This window comes from Hakea prostrata, chromosome 2, assembly GCF_041222555.1.
Source record: "Hakea prostrata isolate BN-2017 chromosome 2, UWA_Hpros_2, whole genome shotgun sequence".
NCBI lineage: Eukaryota > Viridiplantae > Streptophyta > Magnoliopsida > Proteales > Proteaceae > Hakea > Hakea prostrata.
Window position 1 is genome coordinate 50,705,462 of NC_142601.1, and position 15,814 is coordinate 50,721,275.

At 41.3% G+C, this 15,814-nt stretch overlaps 1 protein-coding gene across 1 annotated transcript; it reads left to right on the top strand.

Annotated features, from left to right (window-relative positions):
* Positions 1 to 7,621: 7,621 nt before the first annotated feature.
* LOC149024730 (uncharacterized) lies at positions 7,622 to 10,693 on the top strand. The gene is made up of 4 exons (XM_089144933.1): positions 7,622 to 9,236; positions 9,352 to 9,623; positions 9,754 to 9,884; positions 9,979 to 10,693. Exons 1-4 carry the CDS (start codon positions 7,675 to 7,677, stop codon positions 10,057 to 10,059), a joined length of 2,046 nt encoding a protein of 681 aa, XP_089001059.1. The 5' UTR covers positions 7,622 to 7,674; the 3' UTR covers positions 10,060 to 10,693.
* Positions 10,694 to 15,814: the final 5,121 nt, after the last annotated feature.

Genomic DNA, 15,814 nt, shown 5'->3' on the forward strand with positions numbered 1-15,814 from the left:
TCAATATGAATCAGTTTAGCTTTCCTCGGTTTTTAGCCCGTAAAAGCTTGAACCAGACAATGGGCCGATCGAGTATAAACCACTCTATGCCTACATTCCATGCAAATTGAAATTCATTGTAGATAAATGATTAGAAACAATATAAGGCTATAGCGAATGGTGAAGGCGTGCCTGTGGAGACGACAATGGAAGAGGCAAACCAATTGCAGCATAGTAGCAAGAAGGTCAAGAGGGGACGTGCGTCGCAAGAAGGTGACCCTAAGAACACATCCCCTGCTCGGTGATATTATGCGGAGACAGTAGCCAATTGTCCTGTTAGCGATCCATTTGTTCTTGAAGATCTGGCTGAAGAAGATGAAGATTTGGACAGCGAAGGTTTTTTGCAAAGTTTGGGTCACAAAAAGATTTTCGACTGGTGTTGATGGAAGGCCCTTGGATAATATCTGATCACTACTTGTCCATTCGGAGATGGGAACTAGATTTTGATCCTAGTAGCACTGAGCTTAAAAAACTAATTGTCTGGGTCCGTTTTCTAGGCGTTTTGATAGAGTATTTTGATAAGAGATTTCTACTTAACTTGGGCAGTCAGTCGTGTGGGAAGGGTTGTCAAGGTTGATAGTACAACTGAAATGGCTACACGAGGCAAGTTTGTGAGGGTGTGTGTAGAGATCGATTTGTCCAAACCCTTGCTTTCTAAGTTCAAATGAAAAAGAAGGTTTATAACATTTTGTATGAATTCTGCATTTGTTATGTTACGAGTGTGGTAGTTCGGCCATCAGAAAGAACAATGTAGTGCTACTTCAACCAATGATGAGTCATGCAACACTGAAGCCAAGAGGGATGCTTCACCAGGAGTTGGGAGGGGGGTAGCTATTGCCAAGCAAGACTCCTGTGGCCTCGGAGAACACTTATGGCCCATGGATGACCTCGCTACAAGAAAGATTTCCGTAAAGGTGCCGACGCCGGCAATGAGAGAGAAGGCCCAAATGTGGAAAGAGGGAACACCCCAAGGGGTGAGCAAGGCAAGTTGGTGGGATTCTTGGGGTTGGGTCCAGATTTGATGTGTTACATGAAGATGGCATGGAGGATGGCATGGATGGTATGATGGATAATCCATTATTTGCCAATATGGTAAGTACTAGTTAACGCTCTACCCACTTGGTGGAGGGAGTAGAAAAAGCCAACCTCACTAATGGATTTTAATGAGGTGTTAGATATGGATATAGGAGGTAATTTCTCTTTGCATGCATGAGCCTTGGATCCATATATTGGGTGTGGGGGAAGACTCTTTATTAATTGGACAAGAATCAAAACATGTGTTGGGACCTCAAATTCGGTTAACATATGAGTTGCCAAAGGATATTGCTCGTGCAAGGGAAAGGTTGAGTGCAGCAAATTTGGTGGTTTTTGATGGGTCCCACGAGAATCTAGAGGCTGATGGAGAAAAAATACGTGCAAAAAAAATGGTGAGAATCAACCAAGGGCATCATGGGATGTGGGTTGTCCCTAGGGATGTGGCTCAATCTCGTTTGAACCAAAACAAACCACCCGATCGTGGAGGGTTGCTTCCAAGGCAAAATTTCTCTGTTGCAATTGAGGTTCAAAATTCAAATGAAGAAATAAGCATGAAGGTTGACCCTTGACTTTAATGTTGCATGTTTTTAATTTTTGTTCAAATTGTAGAGGGATGGGGAGTAGGAGCTTCACCACCACCTTAAAGCACTATAGGAAGGAATACAATCCAGAATTTTATTATAATATTAGAACCTCACATTAGTGGGGGTGAAGGCAGACAGAGCTATAAAGAAAATGAGGGGTGTTGAAAGCTTTAGAAGCAAAATGGTAGGTAGGTCTGGAGAAATTTAGTGCATCTTGCTTAATAATAACTGGAAGCAAACTCATTGTCAATTTCTACTCTTGGAAGTCAATGATTTGGCAAACAATAAATGGGTTTTATCGGCTACATATGCTAGTCCGATTGAATCCTCTAGACAAGACTGTTGGGATGGCATTTTTTATGCAATGTAGACCTAAGTTTAAGGAGAACATAGATAAATGTAGTCTCATTGATATGGGATCTATCGGAGCGAAGTACACTTGGAGGGGTCCTCACTAGAGTGGATATAGGCGTATCTTTAAAAGATTGGATCAAGGGCTCTACTCGACATATTGGCGTCTTCTATTCCTAGAGGCTGTTGTTCATGTGGTTCCGAGACTCAAATTTGACCACCATCCTCTTATGGAGGATCTTGCTCCAGTTACTGGGCCTTTTAGAAAGAGGCCGTTCAACCTTGAGGCCATGTGGTTTACACATGAGGGATTCTCCGAGGTGGTATTAGAAGGGTGGAATGAAAATATGAAGCTCCTTGATGATCTTAATGATATGAAGAATAACTTGTTGGACTGGAATAAAAAGGTTTTTGGGAATCTTGAGTGTGCAAAGAGATGTCTCCATGCTAGGGTTGGAAGTATTCAACGGAGTTTGACTAATGGGTGTTGAAACCCTTTCCTCATTGGCTTGAACAGAACCTCAGATTGGAACTAGAAAAAAGTTCTTTATAGAAAAGAGATACTTTGGGCTCAAAAAGCTAGGAAGGATTGGATGGTACAAGGTGACAGGAATACCAAGTATTTTCATATTTCCACAATAACTCGCAAAAGGAGGAATAAAATAATTTCTCTGAAGGATGAGGGTGGCAAATGGATCTTTGATCCAATTGAGCTTAGAAGCCATGTGGAGGGCTTCTATAAAAATATTTTTACTAATGATGCTTTTGAAATGCAAGCCCTTGTTTCCACCCATGTCTATCCCTCTCTGGATGTTAACTGGTTGTCAAATCTTGCAGGTGTTTTCACAAAAGAAGAAGTTTTCAAAGCCATTAAGCAAATGGGGCCTTGGAAGGCTCTAGACCCATATGGTTTTCAGCAGCATTGGGAGGTGACCCGGAGTGTGATTATGCAGATAGTGAAGGGGGCGTTTCAATGGGAGCTAGTTTCCAAGCTCAATGAAACTTTGAATGCCTTAATTCCCAAGGTGGATAAGCCTGAAAGTGTGTCAAGTTGCGTCCCATTTCTCTTTATAATGTCAGTTTCAAGATTCTCAAAAAAGCTATCACCAACAAACTCAAAAGAGTTCATGCCGAGTTGGGTTGCCCCTAATCAGGTTAGATTTTTTTTTAAGGAGACATATTCAGGAAAATATAATTATTATTCAAGAGTTGTTTCACACTATAAGAAAGAAGTGTAGTAAGCAGGGTTTTATGGCAATTAAGATAGACCTGGAGAAGGCCTACGACAGATTGAGGTGGGATTTTATTTGAGATTCTCTTTGTGGAGCTAGGATCTCTAACAACCTTGTTGAGGTGATTATGTTGTGCATCTTGACAACAAGGTTCTCTTTGGGGAGGCAATAGATTTGTTTAAGCCTGCTTGTGTGACCCTCTTTCACCTTATATTTTTGTTCTTTGCATTGAGAGATTGACGCATTGCATTCATAATGTTACTCAAGGAAAGTGGAAGCCTATTTAAAATGGGCGTAAGGGTGTGGGAGTCTCCCACCTTATGTTTGCGGACGATGTGGTTGTGTTTGCAGAGGCTTCTTTAAACCAAGTGGAGGTGGTTATTGAGTGTCTTAGTAAGTTTTGTTGTGCTTCAAGGAGTAAAGTTAGTGTTGAGAAGACTAGGGTTCATTGCTCTAGGAATGTTGATGATCATTTAGCCAAGGCCATCTCAAAGAAGAGTGGCTTCGTTTTGACTAATGATATTGAGCATTATTTGGGTGTTCCCATTTGGAGTGGTAGACCATAGAAGGGAGACTATAGTTATATTGTCTCAAAGGTGAAATACCGGTTAGCAGGGTGGAAGGTGAATTCTCTGTCACTTGCAGAGAGGGTTATTTTGGCTAGATCCATACTCATGACAATACCCTACTACACTATGCAATCTACTACTATCCCTAAGGGTGTTTTGTTAGAGATTGAGAAGTTGACACGTGCTTTTGTTTGGGGTGACACATAGAATAAAAAGAGAATGCATCTAGTCAAGTGGGAGAGTTTATGTCGGCATCAAGCATGAGGAAGTTTGGGCTTTCGTTCCCTTTCTCTAGTCAATGATGCTTTTTTAATGCAATTGGTGTGGGGGTTCTTTAGCAAAATTCTTCTATGGGCAGCACTTCTTAAGTAGAAATATGGATCTAGTCGGCGAAATGCTACTTTCTTGGCTTTGTTCCTCGATTCCCCTCTTTGGAAGGCATTATGCAGGGTTGCTCCTAGAGTTTTAGAGAATTGCTGCATTATTTTGGGTGATGGACAGAACTATCCGGTTTTGGTAGGATGCTTGGTTGATTCCAAGGGTTACGTTGGGTTCTCTTGTCAATGGTAACCTTAACCCAAGCTTGAGGAAGGAGATAGTGAGTCAATATGTTGATGGAAATGGCGAGTGGAGAATAGATTGCATCATGAATCTTCTCCCATGCAATGTTTTGGAAAGATTTGATGATTGTAGACCTCCCATTTTTGGTGGGGTAGAGATGTCTTTGTTTGGAGCCAGACGATTGTGGGAATCTTCTCTATTAGCTCGGCGTATGACATCTTGGTAGATGGTGGCAGGGTGAATCAAGGTCTTTTCCTTGATGAGTATTTTTGGAAGACAATATGGGGCTTAAGGGTCCCCTATCGTATTTGATTCTTCATTTGATTGGTAGTGAAAAATAGATTATTGAATAACCATTGCAAGATGAGAATGAAACTAATGGAGCGTGATTATTGTAGCTTTTTTATGAGTAGGCATGAAGATTGCCTTCATGTTTTGCGAGATTGCACATTTGCTAAAGGGGTATGGATGCATTTGGTGGCTAAGGAAAAATATACTGTGTTCTTCAGGTGTGGGCTAGAAGAATGGTTCTTCATTAATCTTTGTGGTTCCATGTCCAAATCGATGGGGAGTTGGATGGTTTGGTTCGCTTGTGCTACCTATTCTCTTTGGAATTGGAGGAATAGAGATATACATGAAGAGGATTTTGTTTGACCAAGCGATGGGTTGAAGTTGATTGAGGACTATGTGAGAATGGTGGCTGTTGCCTGGGCAACGTGCTCTTCGATGCTGCCAAACAACAAGAGTTCGAAGGTTTTGAACGTGTGGAAAGCCCCTGTAGGTGATCGAATAAAGTGCAATGTGGATGCTTCTCTCAAAAGAAAGGAGAACTATATGCAGTTAGAGGGTGTTTTGTGGGATCAGGAGGGGCTATTCAAGGGAAGTTTCCTCTGTGTTCTGTCCTTGAAGCAGAATTAATTGTGATCATTGAAGGCCTTAGGTTGGCTTGGAGTTCAAGCCGAATCTGATTCTAAGGAGGTTGTTGCTCTCCTCGACCCTTGCAAGCATGCATAAGAGTGTATTGTTCGCCTCATTGAGGAAATAAAAACCCTTTCAGGCATTAATGGTAGGGTGAGGTTTGTTTACATTAAGAGAGAAGCAAATAAAGCCGCTGACTGGATGTCTAGAGTGCAACTTTGTCCTCGGACCATGGGCATTCTTCTCGGATCCTCTAGCTGGGGTAGAAGGAATTCTCATGGTGGATAGAGAGTATTGTTTAAGTTAAGTTTTCTGTTTTTTTTCCTTTAGGTTGTTTAGTCCCATCTTTGTACCGGGAAAAAAAAAAAGAAACAATATAAGGCTTAAGAGGTCAACGAACATGGGACACCCCATCAGTACAATACCTCCAAAATGCGTATGAGAGTTTATTCTTTTTGGGGGAAAAAGTTTAATATAAGGAAAAAAACTTCAAATGACCAGATTTAAAATAATATATATATATTTACTTAATAAAGTATTTTAAAAAATGTTTTAGCCAAATAAATTCTACTGTAAACTATCTAAATTATCCTCAAGTTTTTCATTGCAAATGATGAAACTTACAAATGATAGGAGGATTGAGAGCTACAAAAGACAAGATATATTGAGTCAGAGAATTGCCAAGAGATTGATGGAATTGATAAGCATTTGGGTAAGTTATCATAGAATATTAGTTGGGTGGGAAAAATTATTAGGAAATTTAAGATTTTATAATTATTTTCAAAAATATATTACATTTGAGTAATTTTTTCTATTTTTATAAATGTCTTATTGATTAAATCTTTCTTAACATCTGACCATGAAATTTTTTTGCAAATACAATCATCTTTTTGGGGGGAAAAAATTTGAAAATTTTAAGCCTAAAATAGGGTAATTGTATTACAAATTCTTCAAACATACAAAGATGAAATCGCAATACAATTGAGAGATGAAGATCGTCTTTAGCAAATCCGTAGAGCTCGAAGTTGCAATCGAACGAACCACCGATCGATGAGGTTGAGTCACACCTTGATGCTGTCTTTAAGGTAATTGATGCACCCTACTACCAAGGGTTCTTCGCACCACCACCTCCAAGATAAAGCAACCTCCAACTAGAAGATGAGGTAGTTCTTCTAGTCCCTTAAAGGAGCCAAAAGCTAGAGCACAACACTTAGACAACTCAAGAAAGAAATGAACTTTGGAAAAAAAATAATGGGGGGGGGGGGGGCATTTTCCCCAATATTTTGGGGGGGGGGGGGGGGGTTTTGGTCGGCCCAAACCCCCCCCCCTTAGGGGGGGGGAATTTCTCCTTTTGGGGGGGGGGGGGGGTGTGGCCCCCCTCCTTTTTTGTGTTTTACCCCCCTTTCCCCTTCTCCCGTTCTGGGGGGGGGGGTTCTTTTTTTTTTTTTTTGGTTGGGGGGGATTTGATTTATTCAATTTCACCCCTGGTTGGCGCGGGGTGGGGGGGGGGGGGGGGGGGGGGGGGGGGGGGGGGGGGGGGGGGGGGGGGGGGGGGTTGGGTTTTTTTTTTTTTTTTTTTTTTTTTTTAATCCCCCCTTCTCTCTCTTCTCTCTCTTCTCCAGAGCTTCTCTCTCTCATTTTTCGCACTTTTCACTATATTTTCGTCCGATCTTCGACATCTACGGGTACATCTTGCTTCCTTGTTGCCGGATATCACGTTGTTTCTGTCGATCAGTAGCCGTTTCGCACAGATCTGAGAGTTTTTTCGTCAAACAGGTAACCATTCTTATCCAAGTAATTTTTCACAAAATGCATGCTATATGATGTTGGATGATTTTGAAATTAATATATGTTGAATACCATGTGACGATCTACGATTTCACGGAGTCGGAATTTTTTTCCGCAAAGTATTTAATTTTTTTATTTTTGTGGGTAAAAAATGATATTTTGATTATCTTGTATGATTACTTTTTAAGTGATACAGTGGTTGTATGATGATAGAAAAAACATATGTGGAACTCCGTGAGCCGATCTATGGACTCACGGAGTCGAAATATTTTTTGACCGAAAAATAAGTTATTTTATTTTTCAAAAAATATCCTGATATTAATAAAAATATCAATAATTATGAAAAATGCAAAAAATAGGGGAAAATGGGGGGAAATGTTTTGAAAATTATGGAATAATTATATAAGTATTTTTCAACTGTTGGTTGTGTTGCCCATGTGGCTTCATCGCCGGTTTTGATATGGGCAGCCTATTTTTATAATTATATCATACATGCAATATTCATAATTTCATATATGATTGTTTATATGTGTATAAAGTATAAACAATTATAATGATGTTGTTATTTGTTAATGTTATTTGAATGCAACAGTCATCATGTCTGCTGGTGGGAGTCAGAGGGGAACTGGGTCTTCCCAGGGTGGACGAGGACAGGGACAGGGACAGGGTCAAGGACAGGGTCAGGGACAACCTGAGAGATCAGCAGTAGGAGGGAGGACTGACCCAGCATGGCAATATTGTACGGCTATTGATGGAGACAAAAATAAAACTGAGTGTAATTTTTGTCACAAAAGAATATACTCAGGTGGCATCAGTAGGTTCAAGGGTCACATCACTGGGAGTTCAAAGGATGTGACTAAATGCACAGAGGCCCATCCAGATGTAATCAAGTTACTCAGGGATTTACAAAAACAAAAGGGGAAGAAGAAAGATGATCGAAGGAAAGTCAATAGAGCACTAGATGATGCAGTGCGGGGGCCGTCATCATATGTGGATGATTCAGATGATGATAGGGATGTTGATCCTGTTGATGTGGACAGAGATCAGGAGGAGAGGGATATGCGGCGGGCCATGGCAGAGAGCAGACGATTGCACCATCAGGAGCAGGATATGGCCAGAGCTAGAGCTACAGGAGCTGGTCCATCTAGGCCTACAGGGGCTAGACCTTCTGATTCTGGGGGGAGGGGTGGTGTATTTGGCATGTTTGGCAGATCACAGAGTCAGCGGGCCCCTCATACATCAGGTTCAGACCGTTCAGTGCCACTACCACGGCAACCATCTGATTATCCACGCCGTCCAGACCCGACCATGGAGCAAGATCCTGATACATTCAGGAGAAAAGGGGCCAAGCAGCCCAAGATATCTGGTGCATGGAAAGGTATGGCAAAGAAGGTAAAGAAGGCAATGTCAAAGTGGATTTATTACAATCACATCCCAGCAAACACAGCACAGGGTCCATACTATACGAATATGATTGATACTATTGCAGCGGCAGGCCCTGGATATAGTGGTCCCAACCCTACAGAGTTGATGACCACCCTCCTTCAAGAGGAGAAGCAAGAGCTGCAGGAGTATATTGATAGTATGAAACCCTTTTGGGATACTTATGGATGCACCATCATGTCTGATGGATGGACCGGCCCGACGAGAAAGTCCATCATCAACTTCATGGTATACTGTGATTGGAGAACTGTCTTCTTGAAATCAGTGGATGCTACTGGTCATACGAAAGACCACAGATATATCATGGGTCTCCTGCAGGATGTGATCGACCAGGTTGGTAGGAAGAATGTGGTGCAAATTGTCACTGACAATGGCTCCAACTATAAGAAGGCCGGTGAAGTGTTGATGGCTTCACCTGATTATAACCTTATGTGGACACCTTGTGCTGCACATTCAATTGACCTAATGCTGAAGGACATTGGAAAAATCAGCATTGTCCACAACACCGTTGAGAGTGCAAGACAGGTAACCAACTTCATCTACAATCATAACGTTGCTTTGGCAATGATGCGGAGATCATGTGGAGGTGAGTTGGTGCGACCTGGTCCGACAAGATTTGCGACAAATTTCGTCGCCTTGAGCAGCATGCAAGATAAGAAGTCGGGCCTCAGATCCATGTTTGCATCGCAGGAGTGGTTTGATTGGGCTGGATCCAAGTAAGATAACTATCTACTATTTCATCTTATAAATTATTATATTTATATTATGAGTTTATGATTATCTTGTATGATATTTATTGTCTATTGACTTAATGAGTTTGTGATAATTCAGCACGACCAATGGGCGCGCCGCACAGTACACAATATCATCTGATGATTTCTGGAGATGTGTTACTGTAGTGTTGCAGACCATAGATCCTATAGTAAAGGTCTTGCGTATGGTGGACTCTTCCTTGAGGGGACCCACTATGCCCCACTTGTATGCATCCCTTGAGCGTATGAAGGATGCTATAAAGGCAGCAAACCCTAGAGGACATCGGGCTTTCTTAGATATTGTCGATGCACGATGGACAGCTCATCTGATGCATCCTCTTCATAGGGCCGGTAAGTAAATATTCTGGGTTGTTGATTTGTAGTTGTAGACTTGTAGTCTTGTAGACTTGTGGGCTTGTAGAATTGTAGGTATTGGTACTTTGGTAGTTGGTACTAATTTTAAGCTTTTTTAATTATGCAGCATATTTTCTAAACCCTAAGTATCAATATAGTCAACATTTAGGGTTGGACACAAACCTATTGGATGCCCTGATACAGGTGATAACGAAGTTGGAGCCAGATGAGATGGTCCAATCATTTTGCCACAATGAGGTGAGACATTGGGAATTTCAAACGATTAGTGAGTTGTATTAATTGTTTAAATAATTTAGATAACCAATCAATACTAATGATTGTATTATTGCAGATCAAATTGTTTAGAGATGCATTTGGGTCTTTTAGTGGAGCTGGTGCTGTACGGGGCAGAGAAACCATGGATCCAGGTTAGATACTTATATAGTTAGATCCTTAGGGCTTAGATGCATAAATGTTTTGAGTCTTTTGACTTTTGAGTTTCTAACTTAATGTTTTTGTGATAATGCAGCTGAATGGTGGTATCTCTATGGCAATAGTTCATCAAACTTACGAAGATTGGCAGTCAGGATCCTGTCTCAGACTTGCTCTGCCTCTGGATGTGAGAGGAATTGGAGTACATTCAGCATGATCCACTCCCAGAGGAGGAACCGGTTGGGAAGCCAGCGTCTAAATGACCTCGTATTTATTCACTATAATATGAGGTTGAAGCTGCAATATGCCAGGGAGCAGGCTCAGAATGAAAGGCAATACATCAATCTCGATGATATATTTGATGTTGCCGAAGATGACCAAGATCCCCTCACTCAGTGGATGTTGGACAGGGGTGAGCCGGTATTGGACCAACCTGGAGGGAGGCCTGACCCAGAACTAGCTCAAGCTGCAGGGGTTAATGTGGGTGAGTATATGGCCACTGAAGAGGGTCAGGCACATGCAGAGGCAGCTGCCACTGCTGATGAGGATTGGATGATGGCACCAGGCACGGAGGAGCCGCAGGACAACACTCCCGATGACACACTCTCGCCTAGTCAGACTGGTGGAGATGATGATGGTGGTGGTGGTGGTGGTGGTGGTGGTGGTGGTGGTGGTGGTGGTGGTGGTGGTGGTGGTGGAGGAATTGGAGAGCGTATACATGTTCCACTACCAGAGACACAGGAGCCCCCACCCAGATACACTGGGGAGAGTCATTTTGATCATGCCACTCAGGATTATGATCATGGTGGTGAGTATCAGCGTGGTCGTCAATATCCTGATACGAGGCCGAGCCACCATCAGAGGGGAGCTGGCCATGACTATGTTAATCCTTGGGATGCGGCGATTGCGTCAATGGGGTCCATGAGCTTGGATGAGTCTGTAGGCTCCACACCAGGTTATTGGCCTACGGGTAATTATGGTGTCCCTCTCCCTCCTTCAGATGGACAGTATGATATGGGAATTAGTAACCCCTCTAATTCTTCGTATCATGGGAGCTATGGTGTCCCCTCCAGTTCTTCGTATCATGGGAGCTATGATGTCCCTCTCTCTCTTTCACAATCAGAGTCATTCGTACCAACAAGGGCATCTGATGGCATGCAGTACGTTCCTTGGCCCTATTCTCACTTCCCTCAAATTGGAGTTCTCACGGCAGCGGAAGATGACCGCTATAGAACTGCAGTGAATGATTACTTAGACAATTTTCAATATCGTATGAGATGGGATGAGTATGTGAATTTGTTGGGGGGGCATCAATGGAGACAGTCTGAGTCAGAGGAATTCGATCCACCTAGGCACAGTACTTGGTACTGAGACTGAGAGTTTCAGATTTTATATGGTTGGATGACTTTATGTATTACAGTATTTGTACAATGAATTGTAGACTTTATATGATTTGGTTTTATGAGTTTTTAGGTTTTTAGTTTCGGGGCTTTCGTCCGCGTATAGTAAGACATGGGTCGATTAAGAACATTAGTTTAGGTAATGTTTTAGATCAAAATAACACTACCAATGTGTTTATTAGCCTCAAATTAGGCTACACATCAAATTTCAGGTCAAAATGACCAAAAAAACCCATCGAAACAGGGGTTCGATTTTCCTCGAACCCCTCCCAAAAGGGGGGGGGTTTGGGGGAGCTTTGCCGGGGGGGGGGGGGGGGGGGGGGGGGGGGGGGGGGGGGTGAGTATGGTGGTTAGTTTGGGGCGGGGGGGGGGGGGGGGTTTTTCTTGGTGGGGGGGTGCCCTTTTCCCCCTGTTGTGGGGGTGGGCTCCCCCCGTGCGGGGGGGGGGGGGAAACAAAAAAAAAAAAAAAAAAAAAAATAAAAAAATTAAATTTTAATTTTTAAATTAAATTAATAATAATATAAAAATAAATAAAAAAATAAAAAACGTCTTTTTTTTTTAAAGTGTGGATAAGGGGTGTTTTTTTTTTTTTTTTTTAGGGGTTTTGGTGGGGTGGGGGTGTCTTTCGGACTTGAACCTACACTAGGTCTAATGAGTCGCGCTACAAAGTACGGGTAGAGTCAGACTCCTTGAACCTTTCCTCATTAGTGTAGCTGACCGCCCCATCATCCATGTCCTAAAGGTCGACTTTTGGAGCTACCTTTTACACTACACATTGGACTTTTGAACCGGCCATGTCCCTTATCTTGGATTCATGAATGTTTAGAGCACTCGCCTATAAGTTCTCATTAGTGGCGGCCAAACCACCTACATCCACTTAGGTTAGTCTCTCGATGTGCACCACAACTAACACACCCCCACATTCCTTGGGATTAGACTAATTAAGAGCTTCGCTCAACCTTACCCTTGTGGTAGTACTATTACCTTCATCTACACCCTAGAATGGAATAATTATAAATGGTAGTACTGAACCGGTCTTCCCATGACTTCGTTTGTACCCCTTGAACCTAATTCAGGTATTTAGCCTCTTCACATAGGTAGGGTATCCATCATGTGACCCGAGGATTAGGCATTAACCCCATTCCTGTAGATGCAATACACAAGTTTTTGACAGACATAGCCTTTGTGAACATGTCAGCTTGATTCCTTTCTGACTTCACATAATCGATAGCTATCATTCCTTCATCTATGTACTGTCGCACAAGATTGTGTCTAAGGCGTATATGCCTCCTTTTACCATTGTACACCTTATTCTTGGCTAAGTGAATAGCAGCTTGGTTATCACAATGTAGTGATACCGATGGCGTCGGTTTTTCCCACAATGGTATATCCGCCATTAAACTTCTAAGCCATTCGGCTTCTGTTCCTGCCTTCTCTAAAGCTATGAACTCAGCTTCCATGGTAGAACCTGTTCCACATGATTGCTTTGTGGATTTACAAGAGATTGCACCACCTGCTAGTGTAAACACATACCCACTAGTGGCTAAGGATTCGTTTGTATCCGAAATCCAATTAGCATCGCAATACCCTTCTAAAACTGTTGGTTTACCACTATAGTGTAAACTATAGTCTATAGTACCTTTTAGGTACCTTAGTAATCTATCAATTGCACTCCAATGCTCTTTACTTGAATTTTGAGTATGTTGACTCAACTTTCCTACCGCAAGAGCAATATCCGGACATGTACAATTCATAAGATATGAAACTGAACCAATGATTTGTGCATACCTTTTCTGGTTCACTGGTTCACCCAAGTTCCTTTTCAAATGACATCCCACCTCAAAAGGTGTTTTGACTGCTGAAAGTTCATGGTAGCCATACTTTGTAAGTATATTTTCCACATAACGAGCTTGAGATAGTGAAATACAATTCCCTTGCTTGATGATCTTGATCCCAAGAATCATATCAGCTTCCCCTAAGTCTTTTGTGTCAAAATTAGACATCAAAATATGCTTAGTTTGATTCACTATTGCCAAGCTCGTCCCCATTATCAACATATCATCTACGTATAATAGAATAAATACGCCTTTACCACCGTGAAACTTGCTATATAAGCACCTTTCGGCATTGTTGATGATAAAGCCATTTGAAATTAGAGCCTTGTCTAATTTTTCATGCCATTGCTTAGGCGCTTGCTTCAATCCATATAAGGATTTTCTAAGCTTGCAAACTTTTTGCTCTTGTCCTTTTACAATACAACCTTCTGGTTGTTTTATGTAAATTTCCTCTTCTAAATCACCATTTAGAAAAGCAGTTTTTACATCCATTTGATGGATGACCAAGTTATGTATTGACGCAATTGCCAACATAACTCTTATTGAGGCAATTCTTGACACAGGGGAAAATGTGTCAAAATAATCGATGTTTGGTTTTTGCCTAAATCCCTTGACAACAAGTCTAGCCTTGAAACGATCAAGGGACCTATCACTTTTTAACTTCTTTCGAAATATCCACTTGGTCTCCAAAGTTTTAGAGCCAATTGGTAAATCTACCAATTCCCAAGTATTATTCGCCAAGATTGAATCAAGTTCACTCTTGATTGCCTCCTTCCAAAAGATGGCATCTAGTGATGTGATAGCCTCTTTATAATTAAGAGGATTCTTATCAACCAAGTAAACAAGCCACTCATCATCCTTATATTTGGGTCTTTTGAGTCGTTTGCTTGTTCTTGATTGATTTCCATCACTAATACCCAATTGATTGATATTCTCTTCAATTGGATCCAACTCCCCATTGATCAATTGGCTCTCCTTACTTATAGGTAAGGCGGATTTAAAGGGGAATATTCTTTCAAAGAACTCAACGTCCCTTGATTCTATGATGCTATTTGGTTCAATAACATCATCCATGGATTTAATTACCATGAATCGGTATGCCGTGCTATTTATCGCATACCCCAAGAACACACAATCACATGTTTTGGGACCTAGTTTCCTTTTCTTGGAATCCGGTAATAACACCTTGGCCAAACAGCCCCAAACACGTAAATGTTTTATACTTGGTTTTCTACCAAACCATTTTTCAAATGGAACCATACCGGTCTTGTTATGTGGGATTCTATTTAATAGATAACATGAAGTCAACATGGCTTCCCCCCACATATCAAGTGGTACATTAGAACTCAACAACATGGAGTTCATCATCTCTTTAAGAGATCTATTTTTCCTTTCCGCTACCCCATTTGATTCCGGTTGGTAAGGAGCGGTCGTTTCATGGATAATTCCATTTTCCTCACAAAACTTATCAAGATTAAAATACTCAGTCCCTTTATCGGTTCTAAGTCTTTTAATCTTCTTGCCAAGTTGATTTTCAACTTCCGTTTTGTAAGATATAAATGCCTTTCCGGCCTCATCCTTTGATTTGAGCAAATAAATCATGGTATATCTAGAATAATCATCTATGAAGGTGATAACATAATTGTTTCCTCCCCTTGACTCATATGACTTATAATCACATAAGTCACTATGGATCAATTCCAAGAGATCACTCTTTCTATCCATAGTCTTGTGAGGCATTTTGGTTAACTTAGCCTCCACACAAGTTTTACACTTGTCCTTGGGAGATTCCACCTTTTCGGTGATCATCCCTAACTTGCATAGTTTGGTGATATATTTTACACTACTATGACCTAACCTACCATGCCACAAATCAAAAGAATTAGACGAAACAACAAAGTAAGCAGAAGAGGTACTAGCCTTTTCAATTACAACATTGGAAATACTAAGTACAAACAATCCCTCACTAAGATATCCCTTTCCCACAAATACATTGTTTTTAGTGATAATTGCCTTATCACTTTCAAAAGCCAACTTCATTTCTACTTTATTAAGCAAAGGAATTGAAATTAAATTTCGCCTAATATCCGGCACATGGAGAACATTGGTGAGAACAATAGTTTTTCCCGAAGTAAGTTTCAAAGTCACCTTACCTTTTCCCATAACAGGGGCACTTTGGGAGTTTCCCATAAATACCTTTTCATCATTTGAGCCCATGGAATAGGAGGAAAACATCTTGAGATCACCACAGATATGTCTTGTAGCACCGCTATCCAACACCCAATCCTTTGGTTTTTCAACCAAATTGGCTTCTGTGATCATAGCTACAAACACATCATCTTCAACTAGGTTCACCTTTTCACCTTTTTTCTTCTTGAACCTACAATCTTTCTTAAAATGGCCAACATTTCCACAAACAAAACAAGTTAGTTTCTTCTTCTTAGAAGACTCATCATATTCTTGATGACTTTTCCTCTTCTTGTTTTGCTTGTTGATTTCCACCAAGTTCGCTTTTAGGCGA